The sequence below is a fragment of the Salvelinus fontinalis genome, chromosome 3 (assembly GCF_029448725.1).
Source record: "Salvelinus fontinalis isolate EN_2023a chromosome 3, ASM2944872v1, whole genome shotgun sequence".
In the NCBI taxonomy this organism is placed as follows: Eukaryota; Metazoa; Chordata; class Actinopteri; order Salmoniformes; family Salmonidae; genus Salvelinus; species Salvelinus fontinalis.
Window position 1 is genome coordinate 949,554 of NC_074667.1, and position 26,313 is coordinate 975,866.

At 47.7% G+C, this 26,313-nt stretch overlaps 3 protein-coding genes and 1 long non-coding RNA gene across 14 annotated transcripts in view; 1 reads left to right on the top strand and 3 right to left on the bottom strand.

Moving 5' to 3' along the window:
* The window catches only part of LOC129835497 (proto-oncogene vav-like), a 92,742-nt gene extending 89,569 nt beyond the window's left edge, over positions 1-3,173 (bottom strand). Inside the window, exon 1 of the mRNA XM_055901151.1 lies at positions 2,982-3,173. The gene's annotated coding sequence lies outside the window, so the exon portion shown is untranslated. The remainder of the gene's footprint in view (positions 1-2,981) is intronic.
* The window catches only part of sh2d3a (SH2 domain containing 3A), a 34,124-nt gene extending 13,074 nt beyond the window's left edge, over positions 1-21,050 (top strand). Inside the window, exons 1-16 of one of the 2 annotated variants that reach the window (XM_055901176.1) lie at positions 2,553-2,677; positions 8,786-8,825; positions 9,740-9,856; positions 10,272-10,415; positions 10,546-10,726; positions 11,538-11,688; positions 11,919-12,004; positions 12,148-12,270; positions 12,799-12,952; positions 14,937-15,111; positions 16,117-16,278; positions 16,382-16,497; positions 16,600-16,771; positions 17,244-17,355; positions 18,148-18,330; positions 19,930-21,050. In XM_055901176.1, the coding sequence (XP_055757151.1) occupies positions 9,761-9,856; positions 10,272-10,415; positions 10,546-10,726; positions 11,538-11,688; positions 11,919-12,004; positions 12,148-12,270; positions 12,799-12,952; positions 14,937-15,111; positions 16,117-16,278; positions 16,382-16,497; positions 16,600-16,771; positions 17,244-17,355; positions 18,148-18,330; positions 19,930-20,111 (2,037 nt within the window). In that variant the 5' untranslated portion in view covers positions 2,553-2,677; positions 8,786-8,825; positions 9,740-9,760 and the 3' untranslated portion in view covers positions 20,112-21,050. Of the gene's footprint in view, positions 1-2,552; positions 2,678-8,785; positions 8,826-9,739; positions 9,857-10,271; positions 10,416-10,545; positions 10,727-11,537; positions 11,689-11,918; positions 12,005-12,147; positions 12,271-12,798; positions 12,953-14,936; positions 15,112-16,116; positions 16,279-16,381; positions 16,498-16,599; positions 16,772-17,243; positions 17,356-18,147; positions 18,331-19,929 lie in introns of those variants that run through there. The other variant, XM_055901168.1, reaches the window with a different exon arrangement.
* Positions 21,051-21,119: 69 nt separating this feature from the next.
* LOC129835560 (uncharacterized) lies at positions 21,120-24,754 on the bottom strand. Of its 10 annotated transcripts, none has more exons than XR_008756461.1 (3): positions 21,918-24,745; positions 21,498-21,865; positions 21,120-21,437 (listed from the first exon to the last, which is right to left on the bottom strand). It is a non-coding gene; the product is annotated as an uncharacterized LOC129835560 (long non-coding RNA). The 10 variants fall into 10 exon arrangements; XR_008756453.1 differs by having other exon boundaries at positions 21,120-21,865; positions 21,918-22,403; positions 22,486-24,744; XR_008756452.1 differs by having other exon boundaries at positions 21,120-21,865; positions 21,918-22,433; positions 22,486-24,744.
* Positions 24,755-24,784: 30 nt separating this feature from the next.
* trip10b (thyroid hormone receptor interactor 10b) overlaps positions 24,785-26,313 on the bottom strand; it is a 39,410-nt gene continuing 37,881 nt past the window's right edge. The window contains exon 14 of the mRNA XM_055901191.1: positions 24,785-25,451. Coding sequence (XP_055757166.1) covers positions 25,312-25,451 — 140 coding nt within the window. The 3' untranslated portion in view covers positions 24,785-25,311. The remainder of the gene's footprint in view (positions 25,452-26,313) is intronic.

Sequence of the window (26,313 nt, forward strand, 5' to 3'; positions counted from 1 at the left end):
TCCAATTGAAACCCTACATGCAGAATTCTGTCGGAAAATCCTACAAGTCCAGAGAAATACACCAACTAATGCATGTAGGGCAGAATTGGGCCGCCTTCCAGTAATAATGAAAATACAGAAAAGATCATTAAAATTTTGGCTACATCTAAATTCAAGTCCAAATTCGAGTCTGCAATTTAAAGCACTTCAAACCCAAGAACTGAGCCCAGAAACGAGCCCTCTCAGTCAGCTGGTGTTGGACCTAACCAACCAAGCTGACACCGGCACTGCTTCAAAAGAAAGAATTCCAATAAACAAAATCATGAACCAATCAAAGGACTCATATTTACAACATTGGAAAAACGAAACAAAATCCCAAAGCCGACTAAATTGCTATCTGACCCTAAACAGAGAATATGAATTGGCTGAATATCTCTACTCTGTCAGAGATTCGAAGCAGAGACAGATCCTTACCAAGTACAGGCTCAGTGACCACCGATCGGCAATAGAAACCGGCAGACATAAAAAGACATGGCTACCCAAAGAGGAGCGTGTATGTGGTCACTGCACGACAGGGGAGGTAGAAACAGAGATGCACTTTCTCCTTTACTGTGATAAATATTCCTCACCAAGAGATTCATTATTCACAGAAATGACTACATTTATTCCAAATTTTAACTTATTAAACCCAGAGGAAAAACTAAAAATACTCATGGGCGAAGGAGCAATGGCTCCTCTTGCAGCCAAATATGTATTTGCCTGCCATAGCCTGAGGGACACTGAATAATAACATCTACATAGTAAGCAGTAACTTACTTATTATGACTGTTATTGTTATTACTGTTATTGTTATTAGTATTATTATTGTTGTTAATCATTCCAAATAGTAATGGTATGGGTGGTAATGGTAATGATAGCAGTTTAATGATAGTGGTGGTGGTAGTGGTGCATTACACCATACATTACATTCGACTATTGACTGTTACCATTTTATTGTTACTATTTTTTATATTTAATTTTGTATTATTATTTACTGCCATTCTATATTATTATTTGTCATTGTTTTAATTGTATTACAATGTATATTGTATACATTGTTGCTTTGGCAATATTGACACAATGTTTTTCATGCCAATAAAGCAGCTTGAATTTGAATTTGAATTTGAGAGAGTGAGAGAGAGAGGGTCAGTTTTGAAAGAGAGCGAGAGAGAGAGAGAGAGAGAGAGAGCGAGAGAAAAGGTCAGTTTGGAAAGAGAGCGAGAGAGAGGGTCAGTTTTGAAAGAGAGAGAGAGAGAGAGAGAGCGAGAGAGAGGGTCAGTTTTGAAAGAGAGTGAGAGAGAGTGTCAGTGTGAAAGAGAGAGAGAGGTTTCTCTGGCTCTACTTTCATAAATCATTAACAACCTGGTGAAGTGTAGCTCTTGATCGTGAGTGTGTGTGTGCGCGCAAGCAAGTCTGTGTGTTTGCGTGTGTGTGTGTGTCTGTGTGTGTGTGTGTACATCCGTGTGTGTGTGTGTACGTCCGTGTGTGTGTGTGTGTGTGTGTATGTCCGTTTGTGTGTATACATCTGTGTATGTGTTTACGTCTGTGTATGTGTGTGTGTGTGTACGTTCGTGTGTGTGTGTACGTTTGTGTGTGTGTGTGTATGTCCGTGTGTGTGTGTGTTCCAACCCCGTGTGTGTGTTCCACCCCCGCCTGGATATGATGGTGTTGCCCTGGAGAGAAAAGTGTGTCAGTACAGGTCTGTTGAGCAATAACCTCCTGTCAGGAAAATAAAACTTCATCCTGTCTACTGTTGTAGTCCATTCACTAACAACTGTCTGTCTGTTGTAGTCCATTCACTAACAACTATCTGTCTGTTGTAGTCCATTCACTAACAACTATCTGTCTGTCTGTTTGTTATAGTCCATTCACTAACAACTGTCTGTCTGTCTGTCTGTCTGTCTGTCTGTTTGTTCTAGTCCATTCACTAACAACTGTCTGTCTGTCTGTCTGTCTGTCTGTCTGTCTGTCTGTCTGTCTGTCTACTGTTCTAGTTCATTCACTAACAACTGTCTGTCTGTCTGTCTGTTTGTTGTAGTCCATTCACTAACGTCTGTCTGTCTGTCTGTCTGTCTGTCTGTCTGTCTGTCTGTCTGTCTGTCTGTCTGTCTGTCTGTCTGTCTGTAGTAGTCCATTCACTAACAACTGTCTGTCTGTCTGTCTGTCTGTCTGTCTGTCTGTCTGTCTGTCTGTCTGTCTGTCTACTGTTGTAGTCCATTCACTAATACTGACATGGTGCTGGCAGACCTAACTAATAGAAGGGATTTGGGTTGGAATCATCTGACTGGTGGAATTAACCTGGATTTACAGGTGAGCTGTCAAAACTGGGGGGGGGGGGGGGTGGTGGGGGGGTCCAGCTCAAAGCATTAGAGTGGAATCCGAGGAATGTTGCCGATAGCGGTGTTACCGTTTCAGTGAGGGAGGGAAGGGGAGAGAGAAGTCCGGAAACGTGTGAGGACTCATCAGAAAACAAACACACGGTGGAAAGCGGGAGGCACGGGAGAGAGCTACTCCCTCGCGCTGTAAATTAGTCTGGTTGTGTGTGTTGTGAGCGTGCGTGCGTGGTGTGAACTTTGGATCTCTGCTTGCGGCAACTGACCAGAAAAAAAAATGTCCGTCCGAATTTGAGAGACTTTTGCGATGACTCGAGATCTCGCAGGTAAGCGTTGTCAAGATTATTTGTAAAAATGTTTGTAGTGTAAAGTTATCTCCATGTAATTCTGTGGCTTTTGGAGTAATGGGCGTTTCGTTTGTTGTTGCAGCTGAATGCTTGTGATTGGTAGTGTTGTGACAGGCTAGCCTAGATCCAGATGTTGAACAACGGATCGTTATATAATAATATTATCGTTGTTTATTGGAAACGGATGACGGGACAAACAATAGGCCTAGCCATAGGTTATTAAACTGTAACAATCGAGACTAATGGTCCATTCACCTACACACACAGGTAGGCTGTTGCTCACCTGTACTTTAGCAAACCGTTGTCATTGCGACAGGACATGATGAGACATATCCCTCGTACAGGACAGATGTTTTGTAATGGCTCACACTCATTTCCGTTCAATAATGGAGGGTTTGCGACATCGGGGCTGCCTGGGTAGAAAGCTGAAAGCTAGTCTACTGTAGCCAAAAGACGGGACAACGCCCCTCCTCGGACCGATTGACACACGGTAGGCCTAATGCCTGGGCCAACTCTCACTCACTATTATTCAATAATCTATACTAGTTCGATAGAATTTGAGTGGTTCCTCCGTCATCCATCCGCTTTTTACCGAACCAGGGGCGGAGACGACACTTTTAAAAAATGGTTTCTACTGCTGAGGGAATTATTTAAACGGATCCTAGATATGTGTTTAAAAGTCCAAGTGGAACATCAGGAAGACGTTAATACGCATCCCCATGGCAACCACATCCCCCCTGTCCATTCCAATGGTCCCAAACACACAGGCCGGTAATGTCTTGTGCATCCGGTTGGGATGCAGCAAAACAGTCAGGCTGCAGGCAGGCAATTTACCGGGATGTTGGAACTGGAAGGAAACGGGAAATGTCTGTTAAAAGACGGAAGGACAGACATCTCCTCTTCGCACAGTGAACTCACATAGCCTTGTTAACCTTGGGCCAGTTAACCTTGGGCTGCGGCCTCCATCCTGTGTGCGCTCCCGAGGGCGTCATTGACAGGGATCTCTCTCAATCCTGCAGCGCAGTGATCTAAGGCACTGCATCTCAGTGCAAGAGGCGTCACTACAGTCCCTGGTTCGATTCCAGGCTGTATCACATCTGGCCGTGATTGGGAGTCCCCATAGGGCAGCACACAATTGGCCCAGCGCCACCCGGGTTTGACCGGGATTGTAAATAAGAATTTGTTTTTATTTACTGACTTGCCTCAGCTGGTCCGAACATTATTGACTTGCTTCCTGCTTTGAAGTTCTGATTTTCTCCTCCAAAACCCTAACCCATAACGGCATCGCCTCGCAGATATCAAATCAACAAGTCAACAACCTTTGACAGATCTTATCACACATTAATCCGGTGTGATTGATGACGTATAATGGAATTTAACGGGCGTGTCGGGTGGGAGGGAGCAAGTTGACACTTGGTGAGAGAAGGGTGCAATTGCAGCCTGCAAATCGGGGCGTTCCTGCATGTGGGCGTTCCTGCATGTGGGTGTTCCTGCATGTGGGCGTTCCCGCATGTGCAGGAACCCCTCTTTATACTTCTATTGGTCCATTTTTAAGCTAGGACAGGCGAGAGGCGGGGCGTTCCTGCATGTGGGCGTTCCTGCATGTGGGTGTTCCTGCATGTGGGCGTTCCTGCATGTGCAGGAACCCCTCTTTATACTTCTATTGGTCCATTTTTAAGCTAGGACAGGCGAGAGGCGGGGCGTTCCTGCATGTGGGCGTTCCTGCATGTGGGTGTTCCTGCATGTGGGCGTTCCTGCATGTGCAGGAACCCCTCTTTATACTTCTATTGGTCCATTTTTAAGCTAGGACAGGCAAGAGGCGGGGCGCTCCAGTACAGTAGGTGGAGTTGGATGCCAGCTGCCAATAAACCCCACAGAAGAAGGGGCGGTGGTGACAACGATAGCTAGCTAGCATGTCCTTTGTTCCAGCCTGTCTGCCACTGTTTTCCAACAGTTCTGGTAACGACGGCGAGGGCAGGTGTTTGGCAGGGGGGAGCGAAGGACACCGTGTGCTAGCTTCACCAGCTAGTCCAGTACACAGGAGGAGGGGGCACAGTGTGCTAACTAACTAGCATTCTAGCTAGGGAGGAGGGGGCACCGTGTGCTAACTAACTAGCATTCTAGCTAGGTAGGAGGTGGCACCGTGTGCTAACTAACTAGCATTCTAGCTAGGGAGGAGGGGGCACCGTGTGCTAGCTTCACCAGCTAGTCCAGTACACAGGAGGAGGGGGCACAGTGTGCTAACTAACTAGCATTCTAGCTAGGGAGGAGGGGGCACCGTGTGCTAACTAACTAGCATTCTAGCTAGGTAGGAGGTGGCACCGTGTGCTAACTAACTAGCATTCTAGCTAGGGAGGAGGGGGCACCGTGTGCTAGCTTCACCAGCTAGTCCGGTACACAGGAGGTGGGGGCACCGTGTGCTAACTAACTAGCATTCTAGCTAGGGAGGAGGGGGCACCGTGTGCTAACTAACTAGCATTCTAGCTAGGGAGGAGGGGGCACCGTGTGCTAACTAACTAGCATTCTAGCTAGGGAGGAGGGGGCACCGTGTGCTAACTAACTAGCATTCTAGCTAGGGAGGAGGGGGCACCGTGTGCTAGCTAACTAGCATTCTAGCTAGGGAGGAGGGGGCACCGTGTGCTAACTAACTAGCATTCTAGCTAGGGAGGAGGAGGCACCGTGTGCTAACTAACTAGCACTCTAGCTAGGGAGGAGGGGGCACCGTGTGCTAACTAACTAGCGTTCTAGCTAGGGAGGAGGGGGCACCGTGTGCTAACTAACTAGCATTCTAGCTAGGGAGGTGGGGGCACCGTGTGCTAACTAACTAGCATTCTAGCTAGGGAGGAGGGGGCACCGTGTGCTAACTAACTAGCATTCTAGCTAGGGAGGAGGGGGCACCGTGTGCTAACTAACTAGCATTCTAGCTAGGGAGGAGGGGGCACCGTGTGCTAACTAACTAGCATTCTAGCTAGGGAGGAGGGGGCACCGTGTGCTAACTAACTAGCATTCTAGCTAGGGAGGAGGGGGCACCGTGTGCTAACTAACTAGCATTCTAGCTAGGGAGGAGGGGGCACCGTGTGCTAACTAACTAGCATTCTAGCTAGGGAGGAGGGGGCACCGTGTGCTAACTAACTAGCATTCTAGCTAGGGAGGAGGGGGCACCGTGTGCTAACTAACTAGCTTTCTAGCTAGGGAGGAGGGGGCACCGTGTGCTAACTAACTAGCATTCTAGCTAGGGAGGAGGGGGCACCGTGTGCTAACTAACTAGCATTCTAGCTAGGGAGGAGGGGGCACCGTGTGCTAACTAACTAGCATTCTAGCTAGGGAGGAGGGGGCACCGTGTGCTAACTAACTAGCATTCTAGCTAGGGAGGAGGGGGCACCGTGTGCTAACTAACTAGCATTCTAGCTAGGGAGGAGGGGGCACCGTGTGCTAACTAACTAGCATTCTAGCTAGGGAGGAGGGGGCACCGTGTGCTAACTAACTAGCATTCTAGCTAGGGAGGAGGGGGCACCGTGTGCTAACTAACTAGCATTCTAGCTAGGGAGGAGGGGGCACCGTGTGCTAACTAACTAGCATTCTAGCTAGGGAGGAGGGGGCACCGTGTGCTAACTAACTAGCATTCTAGCTAGGGAGGAGGGGGCACTGTGTGCTAACTAACTAGCATTCTAGCTAGGGAGGAGGAGGCACCGTGTGCTAACTAACTAGCATTCTAGCTAGGGAGGAGGAGGCACCGTGTGCTAACTAACTAGCATTCTAGCTAGGGAGGAGGAGGCACCGTGTGCTAACTAACTAGCATTCTAGCTAGGGAGGAGGGGGCACCGTGTGCTAACGAACTAGCATTCTAGCTAGGGAGGAGGGGGTTAAAAAACTCAGATAATACTTTTATTTCCCTTTTGACCCACATTCAGAAAAGTTACAGGATGAAGATGTCATGGGATGCTTGGGGGGGGGTGTTCATGCAGGAACCAATGGGATGCTCGAGGGAAGGGGCCGTTTATGCAGGAACCAATGGGATGCTCGAGGGAGGGATGCAGATGCAGGGACGCCCCGAATTGTGGGCTGCAGTTGCACTCTTTTCCTTGGTGAGGGGAGCTATGGCAGTGTGTGTTAAAAGACAAGCCAGCCTCTGACTCTCTGCCAGGAACAGACAGAGAGGAACACAATAGACTGGACTACCTGGTGTTTCATGGTGTTTGGGAAGACTGGGCCTATAGTGTTATAGTGTGTAGAACAGACAGAGAGTTCTGGCCTGCTGTTGTTTAGGAACATCATCTCAGAGGTTGTTGTTGTTTAGGAACATCATCTCAGAGGTTGTTGTTGTTTAGGAACATCATCTCAGAGGTTGTTGTTGTTTAGGAACATCATCTCAGAGGTTGTTGTTGTTTAGGAACATCATCTCAGAGGTTGTTGTTGTTGTTTAGGAACATCATCTCAGAGGTTGTTGTTGTTTAGGAACATCATCTCAGAGGTTGTTGTTGTTTAGGAACATCATCTCAGAGGTTGTTGTTGTTGTTTAGGAACATCATCTCAGAGGTTGTTGTTGTTGTTGTTTAGGAACATCATCTCAGAGGTTGTTGTTGTTGTTGTTTAGGAACATCATCTCAGAGGTTGTTGTTGTTGTTGTTTAGGAACATCATCTCAGAGGTTGTTGTTGTTTAGGAACATCATCTCAGAGGTTGTTGTTGTTGTTGTTGTTGTTTAGGAACATCATCTCAGAGGTTGTTGCTGTTGTTTAGGAACATCATCTCAGAGGTTGTTGTTGTTGTTGTTGTTGTTTAGGAACATCATCTCAGAAGTTGTTGTTGTTGTTGTTTAGGAACATCATCTCAGAGGTTGTTGTTGTTGTTTAGGAACATCATCTCAGAGGTTGTTGTTGTTGTTTAGGAACATCATCTCAGAGGTTGTTGTTGTTTAGGAACATCATCTCAGAGGTTGTTGTTGTTTAGGAACATCATCTCAGAGGTTGTTGCTGTTGTTTAGGAACATCATCTCAGAGGTTGTTGTTGTTGTTTAGGAACATCATCTCAGAGGTTGTTGTTGCTTAGGAACATCATCTCAGAGGTTGTTGTTGTTGTTTAGGAACATCATCTCAGAGGTTGTTGTTGCTTAGGAACATCATCTCAGAGGTTGTTGTTGTTGTTTAGGAACATCATCTCAGAGGTTGTTGTTGCTTAGGAACATCATCTCAGAGGTTGTTGTTGTTGTTTAGGAACATCATCTCAGAGGTTGTTGTTGCTTAGGAACATCATCTCAGAGGTTGTTGTTGTTGTTTAGGAACATCATCTCAGAGGTTGTTGTTGTTGTTTAGGAACATCATCTCAGAGGTTGTTGTTGTTTAGGAACATCATCTCAGAGGTTGTTGCTGTTGTTTAGGAACATCATCTCAGAGGTTGTTGTTGTTGTTTAGGAACATCATCTCAGAGGTTGTTGTTGCTTAGGAACATCATCTCAGAGGTTGTTGTTGTTGTTTAGGAACATCATCTCAGAGGTTGTTGTTGCTTAGGAACATCATCTCAGAGGTTGTTGTTGTTGTTTAGGAACATCATCTCAGAGGTTGTTGTTGTTGTTTAGGAACATCATCTCAGAGGTTGTTGTTGCTTAGGAACATCATCTCAGAGGTTGTTGTTGTTGTTTAGGAACATCATCTCAGAGGTTGTTGTTGTTGTTTAGGAACATCATCTCAGAGGTTGTTGTTGCTTAGGAACATCATCTCAGAGGTTGTTGTTGTTGTTTAGGAACATCATCTCAGAGGTTGTTGTTGTTGTTTAGAAACATCATCTCAGAGGTTGTTGTTGCTTAGGAACATCATCTCAGAGGTTGTTGTTGTTGTTTAGGAACATCATCTCAGAGGTTGTTGTTGTTGTTTAGAAACATCATCTCAGAGGTTGTTGTTGTTTATATTCAGCTATTTGGGCTCAAAGTCAACTTTAAAATAGGTTTCAACAAAGTCAAACACAGTCTTTAGTAAAGAGAAGGACAGACAGACAGACAGACAGACAGACAGACAGACAGACAGACAGACAGACGAGTATGAGAGAGACAGAGAAAGTCCACATTAGTAAATGTGTTATTTTTGTCTTTCAGTAAGAGGAGGAGTGTCACTGCATACCTGAGTCAGCTGAAGGTAAGCTCACACACACACACACACACACACACACACACACACACACACACACACACACACACACACACACACACACACACACACACACACACACACACACACACACACACACACACACACACACACACACACACACACACACACACAGTGCCTGCTCCAGACAGCAACATAAGTGGTCATTTAGGGCCCCAGATTCAATTAGCCATGTCAGCTAACAATTTGTTGATTGGTAAGTTAGCCCCAAGCCAGTTATCTAAACTTGTAATCATGGCCGAATACCGACCGGGCACACGGCTGGGGCCCTGACCTCCACGAGGAAACCGTTGATTTTGTTATTGATGAGTAGAACTGCATGAAATGTGTTATAAAATGGCTCAACGTTCTCTCTGCTCCATGGCAAAATATGTAGAACTAAAGAAAACTTGCTTTAAAAACTACAACATTTTAGAATTGCAGCACATTAACTTTACAACATTTTATAATTGCAGCACATTAACTTTACAACATTTTGCTCTGCAATGTCAAGAGGGAGGGGGCACAAAAAAAATGTGTCCGCTTGGTGAGGAGCCCCCCAACCAAATGTCTCTCAGGGCCCCCGAAAGCCTAGAGCCGACCCTGCAAACACATGTGCTGAAACGACACGCATCAAAACACTGTGGGTGTTTTCTCTGTAAAGTTTCAGTTAGCCCAATGTTTTTCAGGAATGTAATACCATTTCTTTAACGTTGCGGTAAGGTTAGTCCAAGGTTATTCTTGTTGTAGCGTTGTGTAGGTGTGTGTGTGGGGGTTGCAGGGAGATACATGTCCGTTTAAGGTTGTTGTAACATTGTTGTAATGTTGTATAGGTGTTTGGAGGTAGCAGGGAGATGGATTTTAGTCTAAGGTTGTTGTAATGTTGTTGTAATGTTGTATAGGTGTTTGGAGGTAGCAGGGAGATGGACTCTCTGAAGAAGGAGTTGGAGGAGGAGCTGAAGCTATCTACTGATGACCTGAGGAGTCACGCCTGGTACCATGGACCCATAGGCAGAGAGGTACACCCACACACCTGGTACCATGAACCTATACACAGAGAGGTACACCCACACACCTGGTACCATGAACCTATACACAGAGAGGTACACCCACACACCTGGTACCATGAACCTATACACAGAGAGGTACTCACACCTGGTACCATATACCTATACACAGAGAGGTACACACACACCTGGTACCATGGACCTATAGGCTGAGAGGTACACACACACACACCTGGTACCATGAACCTATAGGCAGAGAGGTACACACACCTGGTACCATGAACCTATACACAGAGAGGTACTCACACCTGGTACCATATACCTATACACAGAGATGTACACACACACCTGGTACCATGGACCTATAGATAGAGAGGTACACTCTCTCTCTCTCTCTCTCTCTCTCTCTCTCTCTCTCTCTCTCTAGGGGGCAGAGGCTCTGCTGGAGAGAGATGGTGACTTCCTGGTTCGTGACACAGCCTCCTCCCCCGGTGACTATGTCCTGAGTTGCTATTGGAGGGACGAGCCCATGCACTTCAAGATCATTAGGGTGGTCCTTCGGCCCAAGAAGGTGTGTGTTTGTGTTTGTGTGTGTTTATGAGTTTGTGTGTTTGTGTGCTACTCTGTTTCAACTTGAAGGGGACTGGTTTGACGTTTGTACCCGAGTCCGTGTGTGTGTTATAATTATGTGTGTCCTCCAGGGTTACTCCCGTGAGCTCTTCCAGTTTGAAGGGGATCGTTTCGAAAACATTCCCGCCCTGGTGCGTTTCCACGTGGGTGGACGTCATCCTGTCTCCCAGGCCTCTGGCGCCGTGGTCTATCACCCAATCACACGCTCCCAGCCTATTCGTGTCATCAGTGAGCGCCAGGCAGAGCGGCCCGGTAAGAACCCACAGACAACGTGGCTAGAACACACTGTCACAGTTTGGGTTTAAATATTCCTTTTATTCCATCGAGGTGCAGGGAAAGTAGAGGAGTTTCCCAGTCAGAAAGGTTGTGTTCCAACCCAATGCAGACTCTGGTCATCTGAACTGCACATGTCTGCCGGGGTCCGGCCACTAACCGCTGGACCACACTCTGTCTGTCTGTCTGTCTGTCTGTCTGTCTGTCTGTCTGTCTGTCTGTCTGTCTGTCACTCTGTCACTCTGTCTGTCTGTCTGTCTGTCTGTCACTCTGTCTGTCACTCTGTCTGTCACTCTGTCTGTCTGTCTGTCTGTCACTCTGTCACTCTGTCTGTCACTCTGTCACTCTGTCTGTCTGTCTGTCTGTCTGTCACTGTCTGTCACTCTGTCTGTCAGTCTGTCAGTCAGTCAGTCTGTCAGTCTGTCTGTCACTCTGTCTGTCACTCTGTCTGTCACTCTGTCTGTCACTCTGTCTGTCACTCTGTCTGTCTGTCTGTCACTCTGTCACTCTGTCACTCTGTCTGTCTGTCTGTCTGTCTGTCTGTCTGTCACTCTGTCACTCTGTCACTCTGTCACTCTGTCCACTCTGTCCACTCTGTCCACTCTGTCTGTCACTCTGTCTGTCACTCTGTCTGTCACTCTGTCTGTCACTCTGTCTGTCTGTCAAAACATTGGTTATTAATGAATGAACTGCGCCAGAACCTCAAATGGTGTGAAGGTACGTGATTAAGTGTTGTGTTCCGGCGTCTCACCAACTCAGGTGTTAGATGTTATTTTCTTCCCTCCTCTAGACAGCAACAGATCCAGCAACAGATCCAGCAACAGATCCAGCAACAGCGCCCTCGACAGGGTGGGGGTGGAATCACAGCCAGACCGCAGCAAGAGACTCAGCTTCAACTCATCACACATGGACACACTACACGTCACTAACACACTGCTCAGGTGGCTTTACACACACACACACACACACACACACACACACACACACACACACACACACACACACACACACACACACACACACACACACACACACAGAGAGAAAATTACACACTCAAAGATACTGTTTTGTGTTGTGTTTGGTATAGTTAGTGTTTGTGTGTGTATTGTTTATGTGTGTGTGTGTATTGTGTGTGTGTGTGTGTGTGTGTGCGTGTGTGTGTGTTTCTCAGGAGTGGGAGTCAGCCATCCAACCTGGAGAATCTGGGCAGAAGACCCTCGATCCAATCAGCACAGTCTGAAAGCAACCTACGCACAGGTAACACACACACACACACACACACACACACACACACACACACACACACACACACACACACACACACACACACACACACACACACACTCGTACATTCCCACCTCTGCTCAGGTAACAAACACACCTCTCTCCTCTCCCTCCAGGTGCGCCTCATAGCTGTCAATCAGAGGCCGTAGGCCCCGCCCCCATCTCCCCAGTGTTCCGAACGGGTAGCGAACCCCTGATCAGCCCCTCAGCCCTCAGACCCACCCGGCCCTCACACCCAGGTAACACCACCCGACCCTCACACCCAGGTAACACCACACGACCCTCACACCCAGGTAACACCACACGACCCTCACACCCAGGTAACACCACCCGACCCTCACACCCAGGTAACACCACCCGACCCTCACACCCAGGTAACACCACACGACCCTCACACCCAGCTAACACACACCTGTCCCTCACACCCAGGTAACACCACACGACCCTCACACCCAGATAACACACACCCGGCCCTCACACCCAGGTAACACACACACGACCCTCACACCCAGGTAACACACACCCAGGTAACACACACACACCCGGCCCTCACACCCAGGTAACACACACACGGCCCTCACAACCAGGTAACACACACACACACACACACACACACACACACACACACACACACACACACACACACACACACACACACACACACACACACACACACACACGGCCCTCACAACCAGGTAACACACACACACACACGGCCCTCACAACCAGGTAACACACCCGGTTTGTAACCCCCCTGTGGTCCCCAGGTGGAGGTGTTACGCTGCGAGGTTCTGACGGACAGCTGCACCCCCGAGCCCCGCCCAAACCCTTCAGAGTGTCCACCTTCTTCCCCGGGACTCCTCCCAACCGTCACCGTGACGACCCCTATGACGAGCTGGTCATCCAGGTGCCTGAATCAAAGTAAGAGAAAACCATTTGGGTCTTACAGCATTTCCCACACTAGGGGTCGTCTCCCAAACTAGGGGTCGTTTCCCAAACTAGGGGTCGTCTTCCAAACTAGGGGTCGTCTCCCAAACTAGGGGTCGTCTCCCAAACTAGGAGTCGTCTCCCAAACTAGGGGTCGTTTCCCAAACTAGGGGTCGTCTCCCAAACTAGGAGTCGTCTCCCAAACTAGGGGTCGTCTCCCAAACTAGGGGTCGTCTCCCAAACTAGGAGTCGTCTCCCAAACTAGGGGTCGTTACCCTAACTAGGGGTCGTCTCCCAAACTAGGAGTCGTCTCCCAAACTAGGGGTCGTCTCCCAAACTAGGGGTCGTCTCCCAAACTAGGAGTCGTCTCCCAAACTAGGAGTCGTCTCCCAAACTAGGGGTCGTTACCCTAACTAGGGGTCGTCTCCAAAACTAGGGGTCGTCTCCCAAACTAGGGGTCGTCTCCCAAACTAGGGGTCGTTACCCTAACTAGGGGTCGTCTCCAAAACTAGGGGTCGTCTCCCAAACTAGGGGTCGTCTCCCAAACTAGGAGTCGTCTCCCAAACTAGGGGTCGTCTCCCAAACTAGGGGTCGTCTCCCAAACTAGGAGTCGTCTCCCAAACTAGGGGTCGTTACCCTAACTAGGGGTCGTCTCCAAAACTAGGGGTCGTCTCCCAAACTAGGGATCGTTTCCCAAACTAGGGGTCGTTACCCAAACTAGGGGTCGCGACTGATGAAACTCTCAAATAAAATGTTTTATAAAAAAACAAGCTCTGGTAGCCTCTAGATGTGGTTGTAATGAACAGTTAGTGGATTCGGCTATTTCAGCCACACCTGTTGCTCCATAGACAAACATTGGCAGTAGAATGACCTTACTGAAGAGCTCAGTGACTTTCAACGTGGCACCGTCATAGGATGCCACCTTTCCAACAAGTCAATTTGTCAAATTTCTGCTTTGCCAGAGCTGCCCTGGTCAATTGTAAGTGCTGTTATTGTAAAGGAGCAGCAACGGCTCAGCCTTGAAGTGGTAGACCGCTGAGTGTTGAAACGCATAGTTTGTAAAAAATCGTCTGTCCTCGGTTGCAAGACTCACTATCGAGTTCCAAACTGTCTCTGGAAGCAATGTCAGCAAATGAACTGTTCGGAGGGAGCTTCATGAAATGGGTTTCCATGGCCGAGCAGCTGCACACAAGCCTAAGATCACCATGTGCAATGCCAAGCGTCGGCTGGAGTTGTGTAAAACTTGCCGCCTTTGGACTCTGGAGCAGTGGAAATGTGTTCTCTGAAGTGATGAATCACGCTTCACCATCTGGCAGTCCGATGGACGAATCTGGGTTTGGCAGACGCCAGGAGAACGCTACCTGCCCCAATGCATTGTGCCAACTGTAAAGTTTGGTGGAGGAATAATGGTCTGGGGCTGTTTTTCATGGTTCGGGCCCCTTAGTTCCAGTGAAGGGAAATCTTAACGCTACAGCATACAATGAAATTCTAGACGATTCTGTGCTTCCAACTTTGTGGCAACAGTTTGGGGAAGGCCCTTTCTTGTTTCAGCATGAAAATGCCCCTGTGCACAAAGCGAGGTGCATACAGAAATGGTTTGTTGAGATTGCTGTGGAATAATGAATGTATGGAATAATATGGAATATGGAATAACTTGACTGGATGACACCTGAGCTCAACCCCATCGAACACCTTTGGGATGAATTGGAACGTAGACTGCGAGCCAGGCCTAATCGCCAAACGTCAGTGCCCAACCTCACTAATTCTCGTGGCTGAATGGAAGCAAATCCCGTAGCAATGTTCCAACATCTAGTGGAACACCTTCCCAGAAGAGGAGGCTGTTATTGCGGCAAAGGGGGAACAACTCCATATTAATGTCCCTGGTTTTGGAATGAGATACTCGACGAGCAGGTGTCCACATACTTTTGGTTATGTAGTGTGTATATATATGTATGTGTTATTGTGTGTTTCCTGTCAGAAAGCGTGGCCACGTGGACAGGCTGCGTGCGGAGGAGAAGTGGCAGAGCAGAGCCCGTCTCACTGAGACATCCTTCAGCTTCCTGGAGGCACAGGAAAGCGGGGAGTTGCCTGGGTTACCAATTGACGGACAGGTCCAGGAGGAAGAGGAGGATTCACACTTTCAGAGGCCGCAGGTTCGTTGTTGTTGGGTGTAGTTTATTTAACTTGATTTACAATGAACAGCATTGTGATGTAGGGGATTCTATTAGATGTTTATTGAACAGAATTGTGATGTAGTGGATTCTATTAGATGTTTATTGAACAGCATTGTGATGTAGGGGATTCTATTAGATGTTTATTGAACAGAATTGTATGTAGGGGATTCTATTAGATGTTTATTGAACAGAATTGTGATGTAGGGGATTCTATTAGATGTTTATTGAACAGCATTGTGATGTAGGGGATTCTATTAGATGTTTATTGAACAGCATTGTGATGTAGGTGATTCTATTAGATATTTATTGAACAGCATTGTGATGTAGGGGATTCTATTAGATGTTTATTGAACAGAATTGTATGTAGGGGATTCTATTAGATGTTTATTGAACAGAATTGTGATGTAGGGGATTCTATTAGATGTTTATTGAACAGCATTGTGATGTAGGTGATTCTATTAGATATTTATTGAACAGAATTGTGATGATGGGGATTCTATTAGATGTTTATTGAACAGAATTGTGATGATGGGGATTCTATTAGATGTTTATTGAACAGCATTGTGATGTAGGGGATTCTATTAGATGTTTATTGAACAGAATTGTGATGATGGGGATTCTATTAGATGTTTATTGAACAGCATTGTGATGTAGGGGATTCTATTAGATGTTTATTGAACAGCATTGTGATGTAGTGGATTCTATTAGATGTTTATTGAACAGCATTGTGATGTAGTTGATGTTTTGTAGCTCAGTTTGACTACATGTCAGTGAATAACAGACTATGAACTCGTAATGTAATGTAATGTAGTGTAATGTAGTGTAATCTAATCCTGCTACAACACAATAACAAACCTAATGTAGGAGTTATACAGAGATGTTACGACCAGGCTGTTACCAGGTGGAGACCTGTTTCAGACTGGACCAGTTTGAGAAGTTACATGTTATTAACATGTTATCAGTATACTAATAACATGTTACCAGGTGGAGACGGTGTCGTGTTTCAGACTGGACCAGTTTGAGTCCCTCCTGCTACCAGATAATAACAGACCTCTAGACCCCACCGTTCTCATGGCGCTCAAAGAACTGTTCACACGCTCCAACGCCATGACAACCGCTCTGCACATTCTCAGTGTCGACTGCCAGGTAAGTTATAAACACACACACTATAATATCTCACACACACCTATGCACTATAATATCTCACACACTATAATATCTCACACACACGCTCTGTCGGTCTGTGTAGGTGGCTCGTATCGTGGGTGTGACAGAGGACCAGAAGAGGATGATGGGAGTTGGCTCAGGTCTGGAGCTGGTCACCCTGTCTCACGGACAACAGCTCAGACAGGACCTGTTGGAGAGGTACACACACGCACGCACGCACGCACGCACACACACACACACACACACACACACCTGGCCTCAAATATGAAAATCTGACTGTCTGTCTTGTGTGTGTGTCAGGCACCACCTGCTATCCCTGGGCGTTGCCATAGATATCCTGGGCTGTACAGGGACGGTAGGTCAGAGGGCCACGGTGCTGCATAAAGTCATCCTATTGGCCCAGGCCCTGAGAGACCACGCCCACAACCTCTACGCATTCTCAGCCGTCATGAAGGCTCTGGAGATGCCTCAGGTAACACAACACACACTGTACACACACTGTACACACACTGTACACACACTGTACACACACTGTACACACTGTACACACACACACACACACACACACACCACACACACACTGTACACACACACACTGTACACACACACACACACTGTACACACACACTGTACACACACACTGTACACACACTGTACGTACGCACGAACACACACACACACACAGTACACACACACACTGTACACACACACTGTACACACACACACACAAAGTACACACACACAGTACACACACACACACACACACACACACACACACACACACACACACTGTATGTACACACGAACACACACACACACTGCACACACACACACACCTCACATACCCTCACACTATGCTGTGTTTAAAGACCCTAGATATGCATCAGGTCACTCAGACAGTGTGTGTGTACTGTGTGTGTACTGTGTGTGTACTGTGTGTGTAGGTAGTCCGTCTGGAGAGGACATGGAGAGCTCTGAGGAGGAACCACACAGAGAGTGCTGTGATGTTTGAGAAGACCCTCAAACCCTTCATGAACGCTCTGAATGACGGAGATGGTGAGGACGGTGTCTGTGTGTGTGTGTGTGTATGTGTGTAATGTGTGTGTAATGTGTGTGTGATGTATTTGTAATGTGTGTGTGATGTATTTGTAATATGTGTGTGTGATGTGTGTGTGATGTATTTGTAATGTGTGTGTGATGTATTTGTAATGTGTGTGTAATGTGTGTGTGATGTGTGTGTGTGATGTATTTGTAATGTGTGTGTGTGATGTGTGTGTGATGTGTGTGTGATGTATTTGTAATGTGTGTGTGTGATGTGTGTGTGATGTGTGTGTGATGTATTTGTAATGTGTGTGTGTGATGTGTGTGTCATGTATTTGTAATGTATTTGTAATGTGTGTGTGATGTGTGTGTAATGTATTTGTAATGTATTTGTAATGTGTGTGTAATGTATTTGTAATGTATTTGTAATGTGTGTGTAATGTGTGTGTAATGTATTTGTAATGTATTTGTAATGTGTGTGTAATGTGTGTGTGATGTGTGTGTGTGATGTATTTGTAATGTGTGTGTGATGTGTGTGTGATGTGTGTGTGATGTATTTGTAATGTGTGTGTGTGATGTGTGTGTAATGTATTTGTAATGTGTGTGTGTGATGTGTGTGTGATGTATTTGTAATGTGTGTGTGTGATGTGTGTGTAATGTATTTGTAATGTGTGTGTGATGTATTTGTAATGTGTGTGTAATGTGTGTGTGATGTGTGTGTGATGTATTTGTAATGTGTGTGTGTGATGTGTGTGTAATGTATTTGTAATGTATTTGTAATGTGTGTGTGTGTGTGTGTGTGTGTAGACTCTGTGGTGCAGGGTCCCCTGGCTGTGCCCTACCTGGTTCCCCTCCTGAGGCTGATGGAGGGAGAGGAGGGAGAACACACAGAGAGAGGCTGTCAGTTATTATACAACACCCTGCAGGCAGCACGCAACGCAGCGCTACACGCCCCGCAGTACCAGGAGCACGCACACAGCCTGCTCACAGGTAACGCACAGCCTGCTCACAGGTAATACACACAGCCTGCTCACAGGTAACGCACAGCCTGCTCACAGGTAATACACACAGCCTGCTCACAGGTAACGCACAGCCTGCTCACAGGTAATACACACAGCCTGCTCACAGGTAACACACAGCCTGCTCACAGGTAATACACACAGCCTGCTCACAGGTAACACACAGCCTGCTCACAGGTAACACACACAGCCTGTTCACAGGTAATACACACAGCCTGCTCACAGGTAACACACAGCCTGCTCACAGGTAACACACACAGCCTGTTCACAGGTAATACACACAGCCTGCTCACAGGTAACGCACAGCCTGCTCACAGGTAATACACACAGCCTGCTCACAGGTAACACACAGCCTGCTCACAGGTAATACACACAGCCTGCTCACAGGTAACACACAGCCTGCTCACAGGTAACACACACAGCCTGTTCACAGGTAATACACACAGCCTGCTCACAGGTAACACACAGCCTGCTCACAGGTAACACACACAGCCTGTTCACAGGTAATACACACAGCCTGCTCACAGGTAATACACACAGCCTGCTCACAGGTAGCACACAGCCTGCTCACAGGTAATACACACAGCCTGCTCACAGGTAATACACACAGCCTGCTCACAGGTAACACACAGCCTGCTCACAGGTAACACACACAGCCTGCTCACAGGTAACGCCCACAGCCTGCTCACAGGTAACACACACAGCCTGCTCACAGGTAACACACACACAGCCTGCTCACAGGTAACACACAGCCTGCTCACAGGTAACACACACACAGCCTGCTCACAGGTAACGCACACAGCCTGCTCACAGGTAACGCACACAGCCTGCTCACAGGTAACGCACACAGCCTGCTCACAGGTAACGCACACAGCCTGCTCACTGGTAACGCACACAGCCTGCTCACAGGTAACACACAGCCTACTCACAGGTAACACACACAGCCTGCTCACAGGTAACACACAGCCTGCTCACAGGTAACGCACACAGCCTGCTCACAGGTAACGCACACATCCTGCTCACAGGTAACGCACACAGCCTGCTCACAGGTAACACACACAGCCTACTCACAGGTAACGCACACAGCCTGCTCACAGGTAACGCACACAGCCTGCTCACAGGTAACGCACACAGCCTGCTTACAGGTAACAGACACAGCCTGCTCACAGGTAACGCACAGCCTGCTCACAGGTAACGCACACAGCCTGCTCACAGGTAACGCACACAGCCTGCTTACAGGTAACAGACACAGCCTGCTCACAGGTAACGCACACAGCCTGCTTACAGGTAACAGACACAGCCTGCTCACAGGTAACGCACAGCCTGCTCACAGGTAACGCACACAGCCTGCTCACAGGTAACGCACACAGCCTGCTTACAGGTAACAGACACAGCCTGCTCACAGGTAAAACACATTCATTATAAAATACACATTATGGGAAAAAACACACACACACTTATAGAAAACACAGGCACACATCCAATTCACCAAATCAAATAACATGAGTCCTGCCTCATAACCAACCTGAGTCACTGATTGGCCGTGGGCCCTGTCACTCTGTCCCGTCAGGTGACTGGGAGCCAATCCCAGAGCTGCTGGAGGGGTTCAGGACAGAGTTTGCCCTAAGGCTGTTCTGGGGACAGACTGGAGCGGCGGCAGACAAGGAGAAACGCTACGACAAGTTTGACAAGATCCTCACCGTGCTCTCCAACAAACTGGAACCTAGCGAGGAGTTCTCCCCCGAACTCTGACCCTTAAACTCTATACTGTGACCTGGGCTGCATTCAGGAGGGCGCAACGTTGCACAACAGTTTGAAATCTGTAACCTCTTTACTTGGATCGTATTCATTAGAAGCTTTTTTGCAGCAAAAATAAAATAAATAGTTTGTTATTGGACAAGTTCAGGTGATTCCCTCCCTGGTTCAGTCCATTTGGTGCCTAATGAACCTGGGATGTGTGTCTGGGTGGTTCTGTGGTTCTCACCCACAGGGTTCATACCTAGCAGGTGTGGATACTGTTGGTTTCCCTCATAAACCTGGCCAAGGTCTATGTCCCAAATGGCACCCTATTCTCTAAAAGGGCCACTGTCAGGGCACGATATAGGGAATAGGGCTCTAGTTGAAAGTAGGGCACGATATAGGGAATAGGGCTCTGGTTGAAAGTAGGGCACGATATAGGGAATAGGGCTCTGGTTGAAAGTAGGGCACGATATAGGGAATAGGGCTCTGGTTGAAAGTAGGGCACGATATAGGGAATAGGGCTCTGGTTGAAAGTAGGGCACGATATAGGGAATAGGGCTCTGGTTGAAAGTAGGGCACGATATAGGGAATAGGGCTCTGGTTGAAAGTAGGGCACGATATAGGGAATAGGGCTCTGGTTGAAAGTAGGGCACGATATAGGGAATAGGGCTCTAGTTGAAAGTAGGGCACGATATAGGGAATAGGGCTCTAGTTGAAAGTAGGGCACGATATAGGGAATAGGATGATATTTGGGACGTAGACAAAGTGTGTGATGTGCTTCTACTGGTTGTTTGTCCAGGTCTAAATGTTGACCTGCAGAGTTTACCCGGTAACATGTTCTGTGTTCATGTTTATTCTCAACCTTCTAGGTGTCTGTGAAAGTCCTTTTTTGAAGGGAAGTTCTGAGTTTTAACACGTTTTCTATTCAGATGATATAAATGATTTAAAACATCACTGTGTCAAACTCTGGTCCGTTAAAAAAAAAAGACAACACACAACAAAATGAAACAAAACATCACATTTTACATAAATCTATTTTTATTTTTTTCTCAATCAAAACAGTTCCCAGGGTACTTAGAGGTCAACACATAACAGTTCCCAGGGTACTTAGAGGTCAACACATAACAGTTCCCAGGGTACTTAGAGGTCAACACATAACAGTTCCCAGGGTACTTAGAGGTCAACACATAACAGTTCCCAGGGTACTTAGAGGTCAACACAAGTCGTTTTAAAATGTGATCATATAATAATATATATACACACTCCATAAAACATTGAGAAGCAGCGAGTGACAAATCCAGTTCCATTTAACCAGGCTGATGTACAGTCAGACTAGACCTGGAGGGCTGATGTATAGTCAGACTAGACCTGGAGGGCTGATGTATAGTCAGACTAGACCTGGAGGGCTGATGTACAGTCAGACTAGACCTGGAGGGCTGATGTACAGTCAGACTAGACCTGGAGGGCTGATGTACAGTCAGACTAGACCTGCAGGGCTGATGTACAATCAGACTAGACCTGGAGGGCTGATGTACAATCAGACTAGACCTGGAGGGCTGATGTACAGTCAGACTAGACCTGGAGGCCTGATGTACAGTCAGACTAGACCTGGAGGCCTGATGTACAGTCAGACTAGACCTGGAGGGCTGATGTACAGTCAGACTAGACCTGGAGGGCTGATGTACAGTCAGACTAGACCTGGAGGGCTGATGTACAGTCAGACTAGACCTGGAGGGCTGATGTACAATCAGACTAGACCTGGAGGCCTGGTGTACAATCAGACTAGACCTGGAGGCCTGATGTACAGTCAGACTAGACCTGATGTACAGTCAGACTAGACATGGAGGGCTGATGTACAGTCAGACTAGACCTGGAGGGCGGATGTACAGTCAGACTAGACCTGGAGGGCTGATGTATAGTCAGACTAGACCTGATGTACAGTCAGACTAGACCTGGAGGGCTGATGTACAGTCAGACTAGACCTGGAGGGCTGATGTATAGTCAGACTAGACCTGGAGGGCTGATGTATAGTCAGACTAGACCTGGAGGGCTGATGTATAGTCAGACTAGACCTGGAGGGCTGATGTACAGTCAGACTAGACCTGGAGGGCTGATGTACAGTCAGACTAGACCTGGAGGGCTGATGTACAATCAGACTAGACCTGGAGGCCTGATGTACAGTCAGACTAGACCTGATGTACAGTCAGACTAGACCTGGAGGGCTGATGTACAGTCAGACTAGACCTGGAGGGCTGATGTACAGTCAGATTAGACCTGGAGGCCTGATGTACAGTCAGACTAGACCTGGAGGCCTGATGTACAGTCAGACTAGACCTGGAGGGCGGATGTACAGTCAGACTACACCTAATGTACAGTCAGACTAGACCTGGAGGGCTGATGTACAGTCAGACTAGACCTGGAGGCCTGATGTACAGTCAGACTAGACCTGGAGGCCTGATGTACAGTCAGACTAGACCTGGAGGGCTGATGTACAGTCAGACTAGACCTGGAGGGCTGATGTACAGTCAGACTAGACCTGGAGGCCTGATGTACAGTCAGACTAGACCTGGAGGGCTGACACCTATGGCCTCTGGTCAAAGGTAATGCACTACATAGGGAGCCATTTGGGGTAGAAGCACTGATGGACGTCCAAAATGGCTCCCAATTTCCTGTACAGTGACTACTTTTAGGGCTTTGGTCAAATGTAGTGCACTATTTAGGGAATAGGATGCCATTCTGGTCAAATGTAGTGCACCATGTAGGGAATAGGGTGCCATTCTGGTCAAATGTAGTGCACTATGTAGGGAATAGGGAGCCATTCTGGTCAAATGTAGTGCACTATGTAGGGAATAGGGAGCCATTCTGGTCAAATGTAGTGCACTATGTAGGGAATAGGGAGCCATTCTGGTCAAATGTAGTGCACTATGTAGGGAATAGGATGCCATTCTGGTCAAATTCAGGTAATTTCTCTGATCTTCGTGGAGATGGTAAACACTGTGGATGTCAGCGGAAGTGGACATTAGATTGAACAGTCTAATTTGGTGTGCTAATAATCCACAATGCGCCTCTGATTGAATCCCGGGCTGGACGGAAGTTAAACTATCAGAAACACCAGGGGTCCTCCAGGAGTACTTTGACAGCAGTAGTCACAACACCACCACAGAGCCACCTGATTGGCCAGAACCTGACCACAGAGCCACCTGATTGGCCAGAACCTGACCACAGAGCCACCTGATTGGCCAGAACCTGACCACAGAGCCACCTGATTGGCCAGAACCTGACCACAGAGCCACCTGATTGGCCAGAACCTGACCACAGAGCCACCTGATTGGCCAGAACCTGACCACAGAGCCACCTGATTGGCCAGAACCTGACCACAGAGCCACCTGATTGGCCAGAACCTGACCACAGAGCCACCTGATTGGCCAGAACCTGACCACAGAGCCACCTGATTGGCCAGAACCTGACCACAGAGCCATCTGATTGGCCAGAACCTGACCACAGAGCCATCTGATTGGCCAGAACCTGACCACAGAGCCATCTGATTGGCCAGAACCTGACCACAGAGCCACCTGATTGGCCAGAACCTGACCACAGAGCCACCTGATTGGCCAGAACCTGACCACAGAGCCACCTGATTGGCCAGAACCTGACCACAGAGCCACCTGATTGGCCAGAACCTGACCACAGAGCCATCTGATTGGCCAGAACCTGACCACAGAGCCATCTGTTTGGCCAGAACCTGACCACAGAGCCATCTGATTGGCCAGAACCTGACCACAGAGCCATCTGATTGGCCACAGACAGTTAAACCACAAAAAGAGAAAAACAGAACAAAGAAACAACAACCAAAAGAGGACCAGACGGTAACCATAACAACCACAGACACGGTCAGAAAATCAGACAACCAATAAGAACCTCAGAAACATACATTTCAAAACTGACCAGTTTCAGTTACATTCTACATCCCAATTGGCCCCCTATTCCCCAATAGGGCTCTGGTCAACAGTAGTGTACTATATAGAGAATAGGGCCCTGGTCTAAAGTAGTGTACTATATAGGGAATAGGGCTCTGGTCTACAGTAGTGTACTATATAGAGAATAGGGCCCTGGTCTAAAGTAGTGTACTATATAGGGAATAGGGCCCTGGTCTAAAGTAGTGTACTATATAGGGAATAGGGCTCTGGTCTATAGTAGTGTACTATATAGGGAATAGGGCCCTGGTCTATAGTAGTGTACTATATAGGGAATAGGGCTCTGGTCTATAGTAGTGTACTATAATAGGGAATAGGGCTCTGGTCTAAAGTAGTGCACTATATAGGGAATAGGGCTCTGGTCTAAAGTAGTGCACAATATAGGGAATAGGGTATCATTTGGGACCTAACCACTCTTCTGATGAGAGAACATGTGAAAAACAAGTGCACTATGTAGGGAATAGGGTGGCGTTTGGCGACGCAGAAAAACGTGGTCCTTAAAATAGTGGCTTCACCATCCAGCTGATAACAATCTGATATAACTATGATAGCAGTCATTTAATATTAAAACAATCACAATGTCATGGCAACTAATGATCTGTGATTAGGTAAGAATAGGGAGAGAAGACTGGGAGAGAGAGAGGTAGAGGTAGAGAGGGGGGGAGAGAGAGTGGTAGAGGGGGGGAGAGAGTGGTAGAGGGGGGGAGAGAGTGGTAGAGGGGGGGAGAGAGAGTGGTAGAGGGGGGGTAGAGGTAGAGAGGTAGAGAGAGGTAGAGGGGGAGAGAGAGATGTAGAGGGGGGAGAGAGAGATGTAGAGAGAGAGAGAGGTAGAGGGGGGAGAGAGAGAGAGATGTAGAGGTAGAGAGAGGGAGAGGTAGAGAGGGAGAGAGAGAAAGAGAGGTAGAGAGAGAGATGTAGAGGTAGAGAGAGAGGGAGAGGTAGAGAGGGAGAGAGAGAGAGGGAGAGGTAGAGAGGGAGAGAGAGAAGTAGAGGGGGAGAGAGAGAGGTAGAGAGAGAGGTAGAGGGGGTGGTTAGAGGGGGTGGTAATGCTTAAACACACAGGAAGTCCTTGGAAGGAGAGTGTGTGTATCCATGTGTGTATCCATGTATATGTGTGTGTGTGTGTGTGTGTGTGTGTGTGTGTGTGTGTGTGTGTGTGTGTGTGTGTGTGTGTGTGTGTGTGTGTGTGTGTGTGTGTGTGTGTGTGTGTGTGTGTGTGTGTGTGTGTGTGTTATTGTCTAAAATTTGACGTAGGATGAGGGGATGTATCCTTCGTCTCCGTTGGCTCGTAGAACCCTCATCCATCCATCTCCTTTATCTCTCTCCATCACACTGAGCTGTTCCCCTTCTGTTATAGACACTGTCCCCTCACTGGAACCTGGAGACAGACACACTAGTTATAGACACTGTCCCCTCACTGGAACCTGGAGACAGACACACTAGTTATAGACACTGTCCCCTCACTGTCCCCTGGAGGAGACAGACACACTAGTTATAGACACTGTCCCCTCACTGTCCCCTGGAGGAGACAGACACACTAGTTATAGACACTGTCCCCTCACTGTCCCCTGGAGACAGACAGACACACTAGTTATAGACACTGTCCCCTCACTGGAACCTGGAGACAGACACACACTAGTTATAGACACTGTCCCCTCACTGTCCCCTGGAGGAGACAGACACACTAGTTATAGACACTGTCCCCTCACTGGAACCTGGAGACAGACACACACTAGTTATAGACACTGTCCCCTCACTGGAACCTGGAGACAGACACACACTAGTTATAGACACTGTCCCCTCACTGGAACCTGGAGACAGACACACTAGTTATAGACACTGTCCCCTCACTGGAACCTGGAGGAGACAGACACACTAGTTATAGACACTGTCCCCTCACTGTCCCCTGGAGACAGACACACTAGTTATAGACACTGTCCCCTCACTGGAACCTGGAGACAGACACACACTAGTTATAGACACTGTCCCCTCACTGGAACCTGGAGACAGACACACACTAGCTATAGACACTGTCCCCTCACTGGAACCTGGAGGAGACAGACACACTAGTTATAGACACTGTCCCCTCACTGGAACCTGGAGGAGACAGACACACTAGTTATAGACACTGTCCCCTCACTGGAACCTGGAGGAGACAGACACACTAGTTATAGACACTGTCCCCTCACTGGAACCTGGAGACAGACACACTAGTTATAGACACTGTCCCCTCACTGGAA